General features: G+C 41.5%; 3 protein-coding genes across 3 annotated transcripts in view; 2 read left to right on the top strand and 1 right to left on the bottom strand.

Annotated features, from left to right (window-relative positions):
• SLC17A1 (solute carrier family 17 member 1) overlaps positions 1 to 21,603 on the top strand; it is a 217,157-nt gene that overhangs the window by 115,856 nt on the left and 79,698 nt on the right. The gene's annotated exons all lie outside the window — the stretch shown is intronic.
• H2BC1 (H2B clustered histone 1) lies at positions 6,076 to 6,618 on the bottom strand. Its single transcript, XM_020916324.2, has one exon. It carries the CDS (start codon positions 6,476 to 6,478, stop codon positions 6,095 to 6,097), a length of 384 nt encoding a protein of 127 aa, XP_020771983.1. The 5' UTR covers positions 6,479 to 6,618; the 3' UTR covers positions 6,076 to 6,094.
• Positions 6,759 to 7,253, top strand: H2AC1 (H2A clustered histone 1). The gene is given in 3 exon segments (XM_070456928.1): positions 6,759 to 6,870; positions 6,872 to 7,011; positions 7,013 to 7,253. Coding segments are annotated over 3 exon segments (360 nt in total). The 5' UTR covers positions 6,759 to 6,840; the 3' UTR covers positions 7,203 to 7,253.

The raw sequence follows: 21,603 nt of genomic DNA, 5'->3' as shown, positions 1-21,603 counted from the left end.
GGTTGAGTGCCATGAGAAACATGGCTTGACCTTCTCTCCTATGTCTGTTTCAAGTTTTTTTTTAATCGGGTATTAGTGAAAGGGACCTGAAAACTGGAAAAATTAAGAGAGTAGCCATGTCTGACATGGGAGCATTAAGGCTATTTTGCTTCTTTGCATTTTCTGCATTGTGTGAAAATTCTGGATTAGGCCAGATGCCCTACAGCTGCTGAAATTTCGAGTTCCTGGGTTTCTTGGTCTGGTGGTGTCATCTGGATAATATTAAAATTAATATTTTATTGTTTGTATTTAGAAATTTATTTTCAGAGGATGTATATAGGATCAGGAAGATCACCTGGAGAAGGGAAAGAATACCCACTCCAGTATTCTGGCCTGGAGAATCACAAGACTGTATAGTCCATGGGGTCACAAAGAGTAGGACACAACTGAGCAACTTTCATTGTCACTTTCATATAGGATCAACTAGACTGTCACAGAAAATAATACAATAAAAGCCAAGACTGATGACATAGAAATCAGATGGCAGAATTCTGCTAACAGTCCAGTTGGGATCAGATAACTAAATCCTCATTAGCTGTTAGACTAATGATTTTAAGATTGCTTCTTGGAGAAAGTCAGTTCTGCAGCCACAGAATACTGGAGTTTACTGGGGTAGCCCACTCAATTCATGCAAGTGTATCTGCTCTTGACACACATCTTGATCATCACTGTTTTTTGTTTCACTGAAACACTTTTTCTCATTACTTCCATTATCAGTCCTCTAGTATAATTTTGAAGAATTTGTAGTGGGTCAAATGATAACTAACCTCTTCAGAATGAATTTCTCATTAGGAAAGTCCATTTATTAGCTTCCTAGGGCAGCTACAAGTTACCAAAAACTGGTTGACATAAAACAAATACATTCTTTCACTGTTTTGAAGGCCAAGAAGCCCAGTATCACTGTCCATAGGGCTGGTTCCTTGTGGAGGCACCGAAGGAGAATCTGTTCTATTTATGTGTCTCTTACCTGGCCTCTGGAGGCAGCTGACAATCTTTGGTGTTCCTTGGCTTGCAGCTGCACTACTCCAACCTCTGTCTGCCTCAGTTCATATGGTCCTCTGCTTTGCAGCTCTGATACCCCTCTCCCGTCTCTCATAAGGATACCCTCAGTTTTACCAGAATGATCTCAAAATTCTTAACTACACCCTATTTCCAAACAAAGCTCACATTTAGGTATCAGAGATTAAGACTTGGACATATCCTCTTGCAGGACATAGTTCAGACTATTACACTTCACATATTACCAAACAGATCTTAATTTAAGGTTTAGCTTAACCTTGACTCACAAAATTTACATCACACTATCTGGATAGAAGTATTATAGAGTAAATTAAAGAGAATACAAAGCCTTCCTTAGACACCTAATTATCTCGCTCATTCATAGTCAACTGAAATGACCTTGTGTGTTTATGTCTGCCTCACTAAACTAGAATGGAAACAGTGAGAGTAAGGACCTCCTCTCTTTCTTACACACACATGCACACACACAATCAGTGAATGAAGACTGAAGAAAAGGGAAACACAAATTTTAAAAACTTTTTTGGAAAACAAAGTAAAGAAAAACAACAAAATTCATAGTCACCTGCGCGTGACTTGCCCTGAACTGAAGAGTTAAGCAGTGTCAGCCTGCCAGAATCATGCAGTAAGGGCTTTATGTGGTCTAGCTCCCTCTGGCCCTGCTCCCTGGATTGGTTTCTTCCTTGCCCTGTAGACCTCAAAGACCCATCTGAGATGAGACTACAAAGTTTCCTTCTTGAGGACTGTACCAACAATTTCTCCTTTTCTTGATTCAGAGCCATTATGGTGGCTTTAAGGTAATTACAGCATCTGGGTTTCTAAACAGGCCTAGTTGCCCTGCCCTTTTTCCAGGCCTTATCTTACTGGCATCCACTCATGTTCTCTGTTTTGTGGCACAGAAGAACCACAACTTAGAATCAGGGAGAGACAGCAAACATCTCCTCTGCTTCCAGGGAAAATCTCAGTGGGTAACCATTGCAATGATTTTAGGGTGAAGTTAACAGCTAAATGGTGTTTGGGGAGGATAGCACTTAAAGGGTCTGCTTTTCTCAGTTCTCAAACCAAACATTATTATATTTAAAGCAGAACCCTAACTTTGCCATAGTCCTTTTCTCAGAAAATTCTGTCTTGCCAACTCTATGACTGACAGATGAGATCTGAGTGGAAAGACATCACCTTTCTTAAATATTGTTAACAACCTGAAAAAAAATTTTTTTTCTATGCTTTCACGTGAATTGTCTTAAACCAAAGTCGTACTCTTCTTTTTCTGACATAATTAACATAATTAAGAGATCTTTAGAGCCTGCAAACCCAACCCAACTGCCTGTGTTTGTTTCACCAAGTTCCATAATGCTGGTCCTTGGTCTGCATCTGGTCTGCATCTCTGACAGAACGAGAGTTTGACCAGCTGCTTTGCCTTTCTAGAATTTCCAAGCTCCTAGTAGGAAATGAAGGAATCTGTTACAGAACAGGTGGGAATAAAGTGAAGCATGGCTCAAAGGAAAAATGATAGATTTAATTAACAAATTAGAAAGTATATATGCAAGCAGTCCTTCAGGTAGTATGGAAATTGTAAAACTGGCTATGCAAAGCAGCCTTAATGGAAAAATCATGATTGTTCCCTGATCTTTAAATTTTTTTTATCAAAACATTAAAAGCTCTTACCATCTATCAAACATATAAAGGGAAGTGAAAAAGTAGTAAAGACACTGTAATTTTAAGTATTAAAACAGTGAGAAGTGTAATTTCTTGGATGGTGCTTGCTTTCTTCAAGTTTGGATTAGCTTCCAACATTTTATCCTTTGCATTTTTAGTGCCATGAACTATCTCTGAGAATTCCTTTAATATGAAGTATTTTGCCAATGCCACTCTCTTTGGAACTTTCTCTTCATCACAACCATTTTCTACATTTATGTAAATTGGCCTTCACAGAGTTCCTCTGGTTGCACAGCTAGAGTCAATAGTGACAAGGTCAACATTCCCCCTGCCAACTACTACCCCAATAACTCCATTTATGTTTGATTTAAATCCCACTCCCGGGGTTATTACTTTTTTGTTGCTTTGTTCTACTTTCATTTTGCTGACTATTGACTCTTGTCATGTCCCTTCATCACTGGGAGACAAGGAGGCAGCTAAACTACTATGCTTTCTATTTGTGAATAAGCTGAGTAACATGTGCAATGACCAGATGCTAACATGTTTTATCATTATTTTTTAATTAGTATTTATTGAAATATAGTTGATTTACAATGTGTTAATTTCTGCTGTACAGCAAAGTGGTTCAGTTATATATGTACATTTTTTAATATATTTTTCCATTATAGTTTATCATAGGATATTATATATAGTTCTCTGTGCTATACAATAGGACCTTGTTTATAACAAATTTTAAAATAAGTGATATAATTAGGTGACTGAGCATGGTTTGTATGTGTTGCTTGTGCAATAACTTGTGAACTAAAGAGCCAGCAGTGAAGTCTGTAGTTTATGCAATCATATACTCACCATTAATGACATTGGAACTGTGTTTTGGGGCAGTTGGTGTTATTTAACTAAACCATGGTAAGTGCATTCATTTATATCAAAATTGTGCAATCTAAGGCCTGTCACTACAAAATGAGCATACTGCTAAATAAAAACTAGGAAAAACAAAAATAACATGAACCAGTGGAAGCAGAAAGGATAAACAATGAACAAGAAAAATAATTAGAAAAAGAAAACAGTAAAATTAATAAATTAAGAATAAAGAAATAGTAAATACACTTAAAAGGTTAACCAATAGCTATTGTCATTTGTGGAAAAATAAAACACAAATACAAAATTAAGACTAATAAAGGAGCTGTAGCTACAAAGACAGTGGAAATAATCTTTAAAGCATTTTCTGGCAAAATATAATTTTCAAAAGCTTATTACAAATTATTAGCAACTCTTAATAGAAAAATAGAGAAACTTGTCAAACTGTCACTTGAAAGGGGGCTCCAGGTACAAACTGTTTCAAAAAGAGTTTACCAGAGTTTCAAAGAAAAGAGAAATCCCAAAGCTGTTCAGTTCCAGAGTATTAAAAGGACAACCATCCTCCATATTATTTTTATGAATTGAATAAAAATTTGTACACATTGCACACATTAAAAAATGAGATAAATTTAACCTACAATATTGAAGCATAAATTGTAAATGATAACACTGCAAGCAGAGCCCAACAGAACAGTCAATGAGCAGCATAGGAGGCCCAAGCAAGAGTTTATGCAAGAATGACTATTAGGAAGTTTATTAAAATAACTCCTATCTTAGGAGAGAAAACCTATGCTTATTCTTCAGAGATGCTCTAAAGATGTTTTATAAATTTCAACATGCATTCTTGACTTAATGATTCTCAGTAGATAGAGAATTCTTCCTCATTGTATGACGTATGTAATGAGGAATAGTGCACAGATCTTCAGCAAAGTGAGGGATAAAACAAGCATGGCCACCCTACTTAACATCTTTATGAAGCTACAAGGCACTGAAATCAGGGGAAAGAAATTAGAAGTGAACTAACTGAAAAGCATCAGTAAAATGTTTAGTATTTTCAGACATCATTGCAAACATGTAAAACCCAACAGAATTGTTATCAGAATGCCAATATGAAAATTAGTCAATTCAATAGGATATAAAAGATGCACAAAAATCAGTACTTTCTTATAAAATAAAATGCTGGAAGATATGAATAGTGAAATACACTGTGGAAAGAAAAGTTATCTAGAACTACATTTAATTTAAAAATATGCCACATGTATTAAACTTGTCCTCATCAATGACAAGGTTCCAATTTCCCTTCAGGTGAATGACTCTGGCAACTTCTGGGACTAGGGTGTTACCGAAAAGGGATTTGAGAGGAAATCCTCTGAGGAGGCTTTTATTAGTTAATTGGAAACCCAAGTAAATGTAGTCCTCTGACCTGTGTGAATACTTAGAACTGAGACCAGCTTGAGAGTAAAGCCAGGGTCGGGAAAAGGGCAGTAAGACTGTAGGGCCATGCACCCAGGGCTCTGATCAATGTCTGTTACCGCTGATGTTTCTTCAGTGTTGGTCTGCTGAGCAGAGCCCACATGGTTCAGTAATACAAGGCACATTTTTATTGATTCATCACACAACATAAACACCCACAAATGATCATGCCATCTTTGGGGGGGGGGAGGGGTGGATCAAAAAGAGGTTGTTACTCTTTCCTAGTCAATTTTGGGTAGCCAGGTTGTTGCGTTACAATATAGGTGATGGCAGTATTCCCACATTCCAGGGATAAGAGGCACTGAACAGCATACAAGGGTGCGCCATTAGGGCAAAAAAAAAGCCTACGTGCTTAACCTTTAGAATTAGGCTGGCCCAGAGGGTCCCACCTTAAACACCAACAGTGGAAAAAAGCTACCCTTAATGTGTTAATGTTCTATTCCTTTTATCACACTCCCTTTCTAGATCTCTGCACAGCTTTGGGCCTTTCATAGTTTTTTTTAAAAAGTCATTCATAGAAACGAAAGCCCAAATAGCCTTCCTAAATCCACTATTCTGAGACAGTTTTACGTTGTATATCATCAAGCTTTTCTGAATTCATTGGGGCCTTTTGCGAACACTAGTTATACAGTAGCACCTGTGTTGAATAACCGAGAGTAATTATCAATCCTAGTGCTTATTGTAATCTCAGTCCCAACTCTTTGCAACTCCATTGACTGTAGCCCACCAGGCTCCTCTGTTCACGGAATTCTCCAGTCACTACTGGAGTAATTAGGTATCCATTCTCTTTTCCAGGGGATCGAACTCAGGCCTCCCCAATTGCAAGCACAATCTTTACCATCTGAACACCTAGGAAAGACTAAGAAATCACGAGTGGTTAGCCTAGCCATCACGGGAACATTCCAGACCCAGGAATCGAACCGGAGTCTTCTGCAGCAGATCTTTACTAGCTAGCTATGTAAAGTGAATACCGAGCCCACAGCTTTTTTAAGTGTGTGTTAGGTGGCTCTGAAAAGAGCCTTTGGGTTACTGAAAAGTAATTTTTACAAGTTTATTTGGAGCTGGTGTACTTAGTAACAGCCTTGGTGCCTTCAGACACGGCATGTTTAGCCAATTCCCCCGGCAGCAGCAGGCGCACAGCTGTCTGGATCTCCCTAGATGAAATGGTTGAACGCTTGTTGTAATGCGCCAGGCGCGATGCCTCACCAGCAATACGCTCAAAGATGTCAGTGACAAAGGAATTCATGATGCTCATAGCTTTCGATGAGATGCCAGTATCCGGATGAACTTGTTTTAAGACTTTATAGATATATACTGAGTAGCTCTCTTTTCTGCATCTCCTGCGCTTCTTCCCTTCTTTCTTCTGAGTTTTAGTAACGGCTTTTTTAAACCCTTTCTTGGAAATAGCAGCACCCTTTGAAGACAACTCCGGCATGACTAGTATCAATAGCTCTTCAGTGTTACCAGTTCTTTTTAGCGTTAGCAGCTCCTTATAGTATGAACAGCTAATCACGAAGAAAACACTTCCCACGCACGCCGAAAAATCAAAGACGTTTACGCGGTTGGAAAGAGTGGTATTTATAGGAATGGCGCTCAAGTGACGTATCAAGAGGCCAACGTCTGATTGGATATCTGGGACTGTCGTGTATGTAAATGAGGTGATTTGCTTGAGCTTTGCTGATTGGCTAGCCATCAGCCAATCAGAAAGCAAAGCACAACTTCCCGTCAGACTATAAATAGGTCCAGTAAGGTTTGTTGGAAGTTTTTTGAGGCGTATCACCGTTTTGTTCTGAGATTATGTCGGGTCGCGGCAAGCAAGGCGGCATAGGCCTGTGGGAAAACAAAAACTCGCTCATCCAAAGCAAGTGTGCAGTTTCTGGTGGGCAGAATCCACTGCCTGCTACGCAAGGGCAACTACGCCGAGCGCGTTGGGGCAGGTGCGCCAGTACACTTGGCAGCAGTGTTCGACTAAAACGGCTGAGATCTTAGAATTAGCAGGTAATGCACCACGTGACAAGATCCGCATCATTTCTCGCCATTTGCAGCTGGCCATTCGTAATGATGAGGTTAACAAGCTCATGGGGGGTGTCATGCCCAATATCCAGGCTGTGCTGCTACCCAAAAAGACCGAGAGCCACCATCACAAAGTACAGAGCTAGTAATCATAGTGCAGAATGCCAGTGAGCAATCCAAATGTCTGGTAAACTGACGGCAACCAAAGGCTCTTTTCAGAGCCATTCAAATATATCAGGGCTGTGACATCGAGTGGGCCTGCAAATTGCAGTTTTCCAGCAGTAGGCTGCCAAAATTTTCTAGTAACCACAACCTTTGTACTACGAAATTATTTGAATGTTAATTCGAACACTTAAGGTTCCTTGAAGCTGTTTTGTGGGCTCTTAAGATGGTTATCAGGCGAGAGGAGAAAAGCTTCATTCTAATACCCTTTTTATGGCTCATTTTGGTGAGTATTTGACAATCTCTTGACTTAACACGTGTAGAGAAAATGTAATGTCCATCAAAAACCTTAATGGCATATGTAGGGGAGAGAGGGATACTAGCATCTCTAGAGGTAGGAATATATCACATGTGTCATTGAAATAATTACGGAGTTTTGGGCAGATTTTTCAAGAGATTTAGCCTTTACACAACAGTGGCTTCACTTGATCTATAATAAACACCAAGAAAAATTGGAAAGCAAATGAACGATTGTCAGACTTACACAAGATTCAGCAGTTTGCCCTATTTCAAAGAGGAAGAGTCACCGGTTTTTTTTGTTTTTTTTTTTTTTAAGTCATTTTAGACACGAGAGCTACACATAAGACATACAGAGATAGGTACGAAGAAAAGTATAGAGTTCCGTAAGAAGTTAAAAGATGAAAGTAAACTTCCAAGTAATTAGCCTCCAGCTAATAAACATAAATGAAAAAAGAAAGTAAACTTCCATATGTTGATGAAGGACAATCAAGTTATGAAAAAGACTCAGGTCTTAATGTACGTAGATAAAGGCATGCAATTGAGGAGGGCACAAAAGGAAGGGAAATTTTGAAAACTGAAAAGGAAAAAGGAAACTCATACAGATACATTGAACAAAACTAGATTATGTTTAGAACATGGTATTAAAAACTTTAAAATGTGAAATTTTAAAATCCAAGGATGCTGATGTGATTGGCTAAATGAGGGATATGTGAAAAATTTCCAAAACAGAAGAATTCCAAATAGAATAAATGGTCCTCCGTCAAGCAGCTGGACGTTAACTCCCCAGGCTTAAAGTGGAGCATGCAAAAGCCAGGAAGAATGCGAGTGACTTTACAGAAACCTGGAACACTACCTTAGGTGATCAGTGTTAACATAAGTGATAAACCACATTGTTTGCATGTGCCCTTAATATGATGTGTTGAGAAGGGCAATTCAGGCATCTAGTCTTCCAACAACCCATAATCTCAGACTAAACATGAGAAAACCATCAGACAAATCCAAATTGAGGGACATTCTTTAGAATATGAGTCCTCAAAATCACCAAGGTCATCAAAAACAAGGAAATTCTGAGAAACTATTAGCCCAGAGCAGTTAAGGAGACATAATGCTATATAAAACAACCTGGGGATTAATCAGCATATAATTTATAGTCAGCATCCATCCATATTCAAGGTTCCTTCACATCCACAGATGCAGCAACAGACTGCATAGCCCTATAATGTTTACTATTGAAAAGTATCTGCGTACAAATTCAAACTCTAGTTGTGCAAAAGTCAACTCTATTTTATATTGGATCCTGGGACAGAAAAACAGCATTAGATAAAATCTAATGAATTCCAAACAAAATTTAGAGTTTAACTCACAGTAAAGTGCCAGTGTTAGCTCTAAGTTGTGACAAATGCATAAATGTTCACAATAGAGGAAACAGAGGTATATGGGAACTATCTGTATAACTTTTATGTTAAATCTAAAATTATCCCAAGTTAGAAAGATTATTGAAAAAATAAACACATTTTTTATTAAATTAGAGAAGAGTCCCAAACCCATAAACAGATGAGTAGACTCAACTCTTAAGCAGAAAGCATGAGTAGCTCTGAAAAGAACCTCTGGTTTTCAGATGTGTCCTTGTAAAAGCTCTCTTATAGGTGTTTTATTTGGTGACAAGACATAGTGCCTTGCACACAGTGTAGTTGGCAGACTCCCCAGGCATCAACGGACAGAAGCTCTCTGGAATTCCCTGTAGAGGATAGTCAGTTTATTGTAATGAGCGGGGCAGATGGATTTACTAGCAGTGTGCTCAAAAGTCAAAAACAAGTTCGGTATTCACATAGAGATCCCAGTGTTGGGATGAACGTGCTTTAAGACCTACCTTGTGGACCTTAAGTGTAATAGCACCATCTGTGACATCTCTGGTTCTTCTTGCCTTTTTTTTCATCTTATGGTGGCTGCTGCTGCTGCTAAGTCGCTTCAGTCATGTCCAACTTTGTGCGACCCCATAGATAGCAGCCCACCAGGCTCCGCTGTCCCTGGGATTCTCCAGGCAAGAACACTGGAGTGGGCTGCCATTTCCTTCTCCAATGCATGAAAGTGAAAAGTGAAAGTGAAGTCGCTCAGTCGTGTCCAACTCTTTGTGACCCCATTAATTGCAGCATGCCAGGCCTCCCTGTCCATCAGCAACTCCAGGAACCTACCCAAACTCATGTCCATAGAGTCACTGATGCCATCCAGCCATCTCATCCTCTGTCGTCCCCTTCTCTTCCTGCCCCCAATCCCTCCCAGCATCAGGGTCTTTTCCAATGAGTCAACTCTTCGCCAAAGAGTGGCCAATGAGGTGGCCAAAGTATTGGAGTTTCAGCTTCAGCATCAGTCCTTCCAATGAATACCCAGGACTGATCTCCTTTAGGATGGACTGATTGGATCTCCTTGCAGTCCAAGGGACTCTCAAGAGTCTTCTCCAACACCACAGTTCAAAAGCATCAATTTTTCTGCACTCAGCTTTCTTCACTGTCCAACTCTCACATCCATTCATGACCACTGGAAAAACCAGAGCCTTGATTAGATGGACCTTTGTTGGCAAAGTAATGTCTCTGCTTTTTAATATGCTATCTAGGTTGGTCATAACTTTCCTTCCAAGGAGTAAGCGTCTTTTAATTTCATGGCTGCAGTCACCATCTGCCATGACTTTGAAGCCCAGAAAAATAAAGTCAGCCACTGTTTCCCCATCTATTTACCATGAAGTGATGGGACCAGATGCCATGATCTTAGTTTTCTGAATGTTGAGCTTTAAGCCAACTTTTTCACTCTCCTCTTTCACTTTCATCAAGAGATTCTTTAGTTCTTCACTTTCTGCCATAAGGGTGGTATCATCTGCATATCTGAGGTTATCGATATTTCTCCTGGCAATCTTGATTCCAGCTTGTGTTTCATCCAGTCCAGCATTTCTCATGATATACTCTGCATATAAGGCAAGAGGACAAGAGGAGACTGAAAAAAGAGGTGGACCACTCCAGATTAATGAGTGGCAGTTTTAATAAGCAAGGGAACTCATGTATGAGGCTTGTTTTATGCAGCTACAAGACAAGCCAATCCCTGTCCACCAGAATCTTGTTTATGTAGCAGTCTTAACAGGGTTCAGCCAGTAATATAGTCCAGATAGTCTTTGTAACACATTACTCTCTTAAGGCTGCATCCTTGAAGGGGCTCCTAGTTCAGGGACAAGTTCCTAGTTCATTTCAAGGCCGGGAGGATTGAGGAGCCTTCAGTTGCTTGGGTCCATTTCAAGGGTCAACTGGTGTGATCACATCCTCCTGATGACCTCCCTCAACATCTCTCAACTGCTCTTAGCTTAGCTGTGGGGTCTAGCTCCTGCCTACCTCACTGGGCTCTTTTCTTATCATGGTCTCCCATTGTGTTCTCATATCAATACACTTGCAGTTCCATGAGTTTAATTCACTTTTGTCTTTCTTAGTTGTATCCCCCCCACCCCCCAAATGTTCTTCCTGCCCTTCTTTATTTAGTTTCTATAAATCAGTCAAGATTCTGGTCTTATAATAATATTTCACAATTTCAATCAATGCTGAAATGTACACCTACAAGCAAATAGCTGTTGCCTCCTTCTGAAGTAGTTGTCTTAAACTATTTCTAGATATAGGATGATTGGATCAAAGAGTGTACATGATTTTACAGCTTTGTCTGCATATTGTTAAATTACTCTTCCAAATGGTTACATCCAAAAAACCACAGCAAAGCATGAAAGTATATGTTTTATTTTGCTCTCAAAGAATTTGGTGTTGCTTAGATAAAGATTTGCTTAAGTGTTAGCATAAAGTGCTACCATATTATTGTTTTAATTTGGATTTCTTTTTATCATTGGGAGACTGAACATTTTCATTCATATATATGTGTATGCACGTGTGTGTGTATACATACATACATGCATGCTAAGTCACTTCAGTTATGTCTGGCTCTTTGCAACCCCATGGACTATAGCCCCCCAAAGCTCTCTGTCCATGGGATTCTCCAGGCAAGAATACTGATGTAGGTTGCCATGCCCTCCTCCAGGGGATCTTCCCAACCCAGGGATTGAACCTGCATCTCTTAACATCTCCTGCATTAGTAGGCAGGTTCTTTTCCACTAGTGCTGCCTGGGAAGCCACACACACACACACACACACACAAAACATTTTGTTTTGCCAGTTAGTCTTATCTTGTGAAATGTCTCTTTGGGTCCCTTAAAAAATAATTTAAACAATAAACTCACATTCACTGTTCTCTAATATTATAAAACTTAGGTTATGTTCGACCCTTAATAGAATATTTGTGAAATTTGAAGAAAACAATTGCCTCTTGATGAACTTGACTTGAAACTTGAATTCATTAACTTGAAATGTGGTCACACATGAGCTCCTTTATAAGCAGACAGACTCTTAGCTGACACCAGAGGGAGACAGTAGGCACTCCACGTGAAAATATATCCAATTTTTAGTGCCTTTCCGAAATAACACTGGAGAAAATGTATAGCAAAATTAGGAATACTATACTTAACAATCTTAGGAAGAAAAACAAGACATCTTGTTTAAAATATACATTCAGACTTCAAACTTCATGAACTAGGAAAGATATAAAATAAGAATGGTGATTAAGAGAACAACTGTAAAACACTCATAAATGTCTTTACAGATCTTGTTTTCTCATTTCTGGCTCCTGTGAGCCTGGGAATCACAACCCGGCTCTGCTATTCCTAAGATGAGTGGTCTTAATCTCTCTGCCCTTCAGTCTCTTCCTTTGCACTCTGTGTAATAATATCTACTTCACAGGGTTTCTGTGAAGGTTAAATTGTGTATCACATCAGTAAAGCATCTGAAGTGAAGTGAAGTCACTCAGTCATGTCCGACTGTTTGTGACCCCGTGGACTGTAGCCTACCAGACTCCTCCACCCATGGGATTTTCCAAGTAAGAGTACTGGAGCGGGGTGCCATTTCCTTCTCCAGGGCATCTTCCCGACCCACGGGATCGAACCCAGGTCTCCCGCATTGTAGGCAGACGCTTTACTATCTAAGTCACTAATCCAATAAAGCATCTGGCGCATAGCAAATGGTTCAGATATGTTATTTTTCTTCTTCATCTAGTGCAGAGGTTCTCAACTGGGGGTGATTTTGCCACTCAAGGGACATTTGGCAATAGCTGGAGACATTCATGGCTCACGGAGCCTGGGGAATGAAGCCCTAAGTGAGTATCCTGAGTTTGAGTCCTGGCTCTGCCCCTTTCTGCCTGGGTGACCTGGGAAAAAAATCTCTTGATACTCAAACCTCTTTCCCCTTTTATGGCATTAAAGGAAGAACTCCCTTGTGAGGTTTATGTGGACCTCAGACGTTCAGTGCTTTACAAGCATCACCTGTAATTCTCTCCTTTGCTTGCTGGGTCCTGCCTCACAAAGAAGGCAAGCTTAAAATTTACCACAGAATTACTGTTATATGGCCCTAAGTTGCCAGCAAGAGGCAGGTGAATTCACACTTATTGAACATCTGTGATGTGAGGATTCTGTATTCAACACTTCAAGCCCATTGTTTAAGATGCAAAAATAGAAAATCAGTAAAAGGCAGCCAGAGGGCTGATCCAAGGAGCTGCCTACTTTTTTGTATTGGAGAAGAGTAAGTAACTAAAATGTAACTGATGGTTTCCTAGGCCCTAGAATGTGAAAGTTAATTTCATTTCCATTTTTTGGTTCACCCGCTCTGCTCACCTCAAAATTTACTTAAAGGAGGAGGCCACAGATGAATGAACTGGATGCCTAGGAACGGGGAGATAGATTGACATGAGGAAAGGTTGAAGAAAGGAAATCCTCGCAGTGGCTCAGCGGTAAAGAATCTGCCTGCAATGCAGGAGATGCAGGAGACGCAGGTTCGACCCCTGGGTCAAGAAAAGCCCCTGGAGGAGGGCATGGCAACCCACTTCAGCATCCTTGCCTAGAGAATCCCATGGACAGAGAAGCCTGACAGGCTATTTAGTCCACAGGGTCACAAAGAGTCAGACACGACTGAAGTGACTTAGCACGTACAGGGGCTTTTCCTCCAGCAGAAGAGATTCCAGGGCTGAGGACCGAGCTGAAAGTGCACAGCCCTTCTGCGCTCTCCTCCTCTTGGCTTCTCTTTTCTCCTGAGCCCACCCTCTCGGTCCATCTACCTCTCTGTCTGGTCTACTTATGTCTATCTGCAGGTCTGCCGCTCCCAGGCTCAAGCTTATCAAGCGTAGTTCATTGTGGCGAACACTGGCAGAAAGAACTCATGAAACTCGTGGGCAGCCTGTTTTGAAAAGAAGACTTGGGGCAGGGAGTTGAGCTTTACATTCTCACAGTTAATGGATTTAATGTAGTTTGCGGGGGCAGGGAGGGGGGGTTGTTTTTCTCCAAAGAAAAAAAGTGTAAATGAAGATATCAAAAAATGGTTCAAGGGACTAGTGAAAATGGGAGTGATTTTGGTTGATTTGACCTTGGGAATACCCAAGCACAAGTTCTGCAGGTGGGGCTGCTGGTTTAGTTCCTGAAGAGTTTTCAACACAGGGTATTATCCAAGCAGAGATGAAAAGATGAGGCAGCCAAGCACAAAGTGGCCTTCACTTATCTGCTTGGGACTCAAGGGGGGTTTTCTATTGAGAATCTACATCTGTTAAAGGTCATCACCTACCCTAGGGCATGTGAACCAGGCCTGCCAGCCCCCTGGTGACAGCCTGTTTGAGCTAATTGCAGGCTGTCCTCTTCACCAGCTCTTTTTGACTGAACAAGTGCTGCCTTTTCCACCCCTGACTTAATTTGGAGTTATCTAAATGCTGTTATCCTGATGCAACAGCTGAGAGTGGTTTTCAGATAATTATGTTGCAAAGCGATATCATTAGCAATATTAGCGCTTGTCGGCAGATTACTATAATTGTGCCTGTGGTAATCAGTGCTGACTCAGAATGACACAGATTTATAAAAAAGACAAAAAAGTGTGTGCCAAGCAAGGATTGCCAGCCATCCTCTCCCTCCCCCATTAAATTTAAAACAACATTCTCACTCAGTTCTACCATCTGCATTCACATAACTAGAGAAATAAAATTTTGTTTTACTGTCTAGGAGAAAATAATCATTATTTTTTGATAAAATGATGTCAGGCTGCCTCATTTAAGCTGACACTGTGCAACGGAGGAGAACAATGGAAGGATATGAGGGCAGGTCTCAAGTCTCACAGTCAAGACTGGTCTTGTCCTGAGGTGGAGAAGATCACTGCCGATTTGGGGGATTTAGAAAGGCCAGATTTCTCCAAAATTATTCTTTCAACTGATGACGGAAGTCTGAAATGCCTTTAACCAGGGACAAAGCCTCTCATACTAGCACCAAGAAATGAGGTTGTCTCTAAATAAATTATTTTGCTAAAATGTCCTAACAATTTATGAACTTATTCTTTCATTACCCCCCACTTCGCAGGAAGTTTAGAGAAGTGAAATCACATGGCTAATTATATGATAGTAGCCAGGATACTCAGGTGGTGCTAGTGGTAAAGAACCTGTTTGCTGATGCAGGAGACTTTAAGAGATGCAGGTTCAGTCGCTGGGTCAGGAAGATCCCTTGGAGGAGGGCATGGCAACCCACTCCAACATTCTCCTAGAAAATTCCATGGACAGAGGATTCTGGTGAGCTCTAGTCCATGGGGTCACAAAGAGTCAGACATGACTGTGCACACAAGTTCCACTTGCATACCTAGCCAGAATAAACCTAATACGTTCTGACTCCTGACCCCACCCGACTGTTCTGCATCCCTCTTTTACACTAACATCACAAATGAGTAGCACCAGATTCTTCCCCAAGACCTGGGAACAGGGAGAAAATGTGAGAGAAGAATGTTTCTGAAGCAAAAGGCTCCTCAAAGGGATAATAAAATAAAAATGGAAATGGGTGTCCTGTGAACCATGAAGAGAAATTCTGTCACTTCCCATTGGTCCTGAGGACTGACTCTGGGCGATGTTTCCCTCCTTGACTTTGAGAATGGCAGGAGTCCTATAGGACTCAAGTCCAAAGCCACTGGAGGCCTGCATTGGGCACATACTTTTGGAGATTGACTCCACTTTGACTAAATAGGCCCCACCAGACTTCAGTGACCCTAGCCTGGAGAAGAGGGAATCTCGGTGATTTCTTTTATTGTGGTCATTTTCTTTGCATTTTTCCCTTTCCCTTCCCATTTCTCCTCAGATACCTTTGTTTAGTCTTTAATTGACTAGAAATAGTTGCCAGTGAGGAAGAAAAGTATATTGTGAACTACTTGTAGGGATTCCATATTTGTCAAAAAATTGTTCTCTTGCTTCATATCATGTGGATTATTTTTGGCCCCTATTTATTGGGTTAGCCAAAAACATTGTTTGGGTTTCCATTAAAAAAAAACCCGAAGGAGCTTTTGAACAACCCAAGTACAATACCTGCCTCATTCTTCCCCCCAAAATTCATGGTATAAAAGCCTAAATATGAGTGCAAATCTTTTGAGATGCTTATTCTTCCTTGACCCTGCAATAAATCTTTCTGTGCTCCAAACACCAACATTTCAGGGGTTCTGGCCTCACTGTACATCAGATACACAAACTTGGGCTTGTCAGTGCTTCCTACAATAATCTATACTGATTAAAAACACTCAGATGGAAAGGAGGAGAGCTTGTACTTAGGCACTCAGTCATGTCTGACTCTTTATGACCCCATGGATTATAGCCTGCCAGGCTCCTCTCTCCATGGGATTCTCCAGGCAAGAATACTGGAGTGGGTTACCATTCCCTTCTCCAGGGGATCTTCCCAACCCAGGGATCGAACTCAAGCCTAGCACCACTAGCACCACCTGGGAAGCCCATATTGAGTGATTTCAGTCTCTTTTCTGTGGTATTTACCATGAGTGATGTTCTCTGAACTTCCTGGATCTGTGGTTTGGTATCTGAAATTAATTTGGAGAAATTCTTAGTCATTACTGTTTCAAACATTTCTTCTGTTCCTTTATCTCTTTCTTTTCCTTCTATTTGTGTTACATGTATGTTACATCTCTTGTAATTGTCCCACAGTCCTTGGGTATCCTGTTTTTGTTTTTTTAAGTCTTCCTTCTCTTTGCTTTTGACCTTTGAAGTTTCTATCGAGATATCCTCAAGCTCAGAGATTCCTCAGCCATGTCTCCTCTGCTAATAACCCATCAAAGGCAGTCTTTATTTCTGTTACAGTGTTTTTGATCTCTAGCATTTTGGTTCTTAGGATTTCCCTCTCTGCTTACATTGCCCATCTGTTTTTGCATGCCATTGCTTTATCCGCTAACATATGAATCATAGTTTTAAATTCCGAGTGTGATAATTCCAACATTCCTGCCATGTGTGGTTCTGATGATCTGATGTTTGCTCTTCTCTTCAAAATGACTTCTGATGTTTGGCATGCCTTGTCATTTTTTTCACGGATGACAACTCTTCCGAGGCAGGGTGGGAGTGTGGTTCAGGCACAAGCAACGCAAGCGATGGAGGTGGAGGGGAGATGGGCGCAGGGGTAGTTCAGGTGGTAGGGCAAGTGATGGGGAGCTGATGAAGTTTTGCTCTCCCGCCGCCCACCTCGAGCTGTGCGGGCTGGGGGTGGCGAGGAGAGGGCTGTTGGGGACCCCTGATGCACCTGAAGCCTGTAGGGATGTGGCGGCCGTGAGGTGTGGGGGAAGGGAAGCATTCTCTAGTCGGGTGATGGGGTCTCCTCCGCTGGTGAGCCTAGGCTTCTGGACTGTGAACTTCACGAGAGTTTCTCGGGTTTTTCCTCAGGAGTTGCGTATTTCCCTTACTCCAAGTCACTTAGGCTCTGATAATACCCAGCAGGTGAGGTTCTGGTTAACTAGTTTCCCCTGCGGACAGGCTTTTTAAGGAGAGCAAAGTACTCTGGGATAGTTCAAAATGGCCCCTTTTCTCCTTCCCTCTGCTGGAAGCAGAAGAGGACTCTTCCCCCATGTTTTCTGAGGGAATTGAGTTGGGCTCCTGGGGGTAAAGCTCACAGTATTTCTGGGTCCCCATGGAGTTTTAACTCTCGGATTTGTCTGCGTGGAGCCTCCAGGAATTGTCCGTCACAGTTCGGTGTCCTGCCCCGCGCGGGGTACCCAGAGGTAACTAACTCTTTGTTTTTCCCTGTCTCTCTAATCTCGGCGGCAGTGGTTTGCTCTGCTTTCTCTCCTCTGTTACGGTTAGAGTTGTGGAGTTTTGTCTGGGTTTTTACTTGTTTGAATGGGACTGTGGCTTCCAGGAGCTTTATGTGGGGAAACCAGAGACCACCCCCAACCCCCCCACCATCCCAGTTAAAGCAGAGAGCTGCCTGAATAGTCGTAAGAAAAAAGTCTAAGGATATGTGTGGGAGGGGAGAGGGTGGTGGAGAAAATTACGTCAATTGAATATATATTATGTTTCAGGTAGTTACATAATGTGCGCCCTTAGTCCTGACAAAACTCAAATGCTGTGTTTTACTGCTAGACAATCCCCTTCCTTTTTCTGATAAGCAAACGCTCTGCTGTGAAACATTTAGGGTCGTTTAGAAAGGTCAAACTCTGCACCAGTAGTAGTGGACCACCTGGTCAAGGGATCAGCAAACTTCTGTAAAGAACATGAAAAGATGTTCAACACCACTAATTATGAGGGAAATGCAAATCAAAACCACAAGTAGATATCGTGGCACACTTGTTAGAAGGCCTCCTATCTATTAAAAGGACAAGAAATATCAAATATTGGAGAGAGGACGTGGAGAAAAGGGAACTTTCGTACACTATTGGTAGGGAAACTGTGCACTTCTGATTGAGACTTGAACCCAGGTGCCAGGACTCAAACCCAGCCTAAATCTAGATTGGGGCTTGAATGTAGGGCTTGATTCTTTTAATTAGAATCACTCAAACCTGTTGCCTGGACTTACTAAGGCTCCCAGGTTCATGTTTGTCAGCCCAGAAGGAGTTCAGCAAAAGGCAAAGTGATAGGTAAGAAATAGACTTATTAATACAGGATGCTTGTGAAGGGTGCAGGTAGGCATGCAAAGGGGCTCTGCCCCGAGGATTAAGGAGACTACAATTTATATAATCAAAGGAAAATGGGGGAGGAGGCAAAGACCTTCTTTGCCTCATTTTTGCCTCACCTTCCTCATTTTTCAAGTAGAGGTCTGGGTTACATCACTATCTCATCCTTCATATAGGGCAGGAGACCCTATGAATTCAAACTCGGACTGTCATAGCGCTTATTCAAATCACCAGAAGGATGGGAACTTTTTTTTTCTCCCCACTTAATGACCTGGGAGGTATCTCATGCTTTATAGTTGAACAGACCTGCTTTGTTCCACGACCGTTCAGATGGCTTTCCTGAGGGATCATTAATGTATAATGGTCTCCCAAAGTTCCCTAGGTTTCCCTCTTTCTGTAATCTCCTACTGGGACTTCTACAACTAAACTATTTTATCCCTATCAGAATACAATCTGAAGAGTCCTCAAAAAATTAAGAATAGAGTTACCACATGATCCAGCAATTTCACATCTGGGTATTTATCCAAATTATATGCATGAAAGTGAAAGTCACGCAGTTGTGTCTGACTCTTTGCAACCCCATGGACTATACAGTCCATGGAATTTGCCATGTCAGAATACAGGAGTGGGTAGCATTTCCCTTCTCCAGGGGATCTTTTCAATCCAGGTCTGCCGCATTGCCAGTGGATATTTTACCAACTGAGCCACAAGGGAAGCCTAGAAACATCCAAGAAACATCAAAACACTAATTCAAAAAGATACCTGCACCCCCATTTTCACTGCAGCATTATTTACAGTAGCCAAGATATGGAAACAATCTAAGTGACCATCAATGGGTGGATAGCTTAAAAAGGTGAGGTGCATATACATAATGGAATACTATTCAACCATGAAAAAGAATGAAATCCTGCCTTTGTGACAACTTGGATGCATCTTGAGAGCATTGTGCTAAATGAATGTCAAAGACAAATACCATTTTATTTCACCCATATGTGGAATCTTAAGACAAAGGATAAAAAAAACTCATAGATGCAGAAATCAGAGTAGTAGTTACCAGAGGAAAGCAGGGGAGGGGGAGATAGGAGAAATGAGCCAAGGGGTCAACTATATGGTGATGGATGGTAACTAGACTTGTGATGATAATTTTTTAGTGTATACAGATGTAGAATTATAATGCTGTACACCTGTAACTTAAATATATACACATGCAAGATGGAACATATTTTTGGCTCTGCAAGACATTCTGCCTCTGTCACAACTACTGGCATAGCATGAAAACAAACAATCTAAATGAATGAGCATGACCTGATGGGGCCCATGTGGAGCTAGATTTGGCCCGGGTTTGAACTGTGTTCACTCCTGATCCTAGACCTGACCAGTTGAAGTGCCCTGCCCCTCTGGCCACTGTGACTGACTCAGGGATAGTATGTGATCCAAGCCAGACCTACCAGAATATTCCCTGGACATTTCTGTTGAAGCGACTAGAAAGGCTGGCCCTGCAGTTAGTTGTGAAGATGTGGATCTGGAGCTGCCAAAGATCACCTTGGCATGATAGAAAGTAGGATAGATGTAGGATAGTGCCCACCATTTTCTGGAAGCTAGGTTGAGTCTGGTTTGGGTCTTACTCTTGAGACCCCTTTCTTCCTGGCTAGTTAAAACTTCTCTGGCATTCTTGGGAGAGGATCCTGTCCTTTCCCATCATTGCATCGTGACTCTAGGACATGTGTGCACACATGTGGAAGGTGTTTGTTATTTGGTCTTCATCCCTTTGTCCCTCTGTAGTGGACAGGACTGCCAGGTGTGGTCTGCAGGACTGCCAAGGCCTGCTGTTTCCCAGACTCTTCTCTGCCATACTTGGGACAGAGGGAGCCTTGATGTGACACTTGACATTTCTCCCCTGCAAGCTCTTGCTGAAGCTGGATCCAGCTCAGGTGCCCTAGGAGCCAAAGGCCTGTTTTCCTTATTCCAGCAAAGGGAAAACTTGTTGTTGGAAGTGGGAAGATCAGCTTGCCTCTTGCTTCTCCAAGACACTTTTCCCCCTCAATCCTCCTTTCTACATTTCCACAGACTTCATGAATTCTTAGGCTTTTGGAAGTGAACCCCCCACTCCCACCCTAGACTTGCCAGCTAAGACAGTTAACTCCCCTGAGGTTATGGGGGATAGCGAGCTAGTTGTGCATGTGCGCTCAGTCGCTTCAGTTGTGTCCAACTCTGTAGGACCCCATGGACTGTAACCTACCAGGCCCCTCTGTCCATGGGATTCTCCAGGCAAGTACACTGGAGCGGGTTGCCATGTCCTCCTCCAGGGGATCTTAACCAACCTAGGGATCGAACCCGCATCTCTTTAAGTCTCCTGCATTGGCAGCAGGTACTTTACCACTAGTGCCACCTGGGAAGCCCAGAGAGTTGTTTACCTGTTGATAAGTGGCAGGGATGCTTCCCCTGAATTAAAACTTCAAAACAGTCACCTGGCACCATAGGCATAACAAGCCACATTGGAGCCTGAGGCAAAGGTCAGTAATACTGGTTTTGCCTTTAACATTTTAGTATTTTTTTTTCTTCATGGGGTTTTGTGTATTATGACTTTAAAAAACCACATTGTATTAAAAATAGTACTTTTTTTATTATAGAATTTTTTATTTTTTTATAATTCCCTAATTTTTTTCTCCCAAGGGTAGTACCTCATGTGCTCTATCCTAGTCCCAACTCTGACTTGCAGAGACTGCTCCCCAAATGATCACCATAATTACCTTCTGGATGAGAGGAAGGAAGGGCTGAATCATTGTGACAAAGCTCACTTGAGCCTTGGGTCAAGGCCAGAAGGAGAGGAACCCCCGTGCTTGCGACAGCAACGAAAATTCTAGCACATTCTAATAGGTAAACGTGGTCTGTGTTTTATAAATGAATTCATATCCTGCTCTGTTACTTACTAGCTTGGAGACATCAGGCAATTTAATTATCCTCTCTGAGCCCAAAAATTCTAATTTGTAAAATAGAAAAATAACCTTCAAGCCTCTGTTCTCTGTTCAGAAATCAGTTCCAACTTAAGCAAATTGGTCAG

This window comes from Odocoileus virginianus, chromosome 27 (assembly GCF_023699985.2).
Source record: "Odocoileus virginianus isolate 20LAN1187 ecotype Illinois chromosome 27, Ovbor_1.2, whole genome shotgun sequence".
Classification (NCBI taxonomy): domain Eukaryota; kingdom Metazoa; phylum Chordata; class Mammalia; order Artiodactyla; family Cervidae; genus Odocoileus; species Odocoileus virginianus.
Note: the sequence above shows the minus strand (reverse complement) of the source record. Positions and strands in the feature narration are given on the sequence as shown.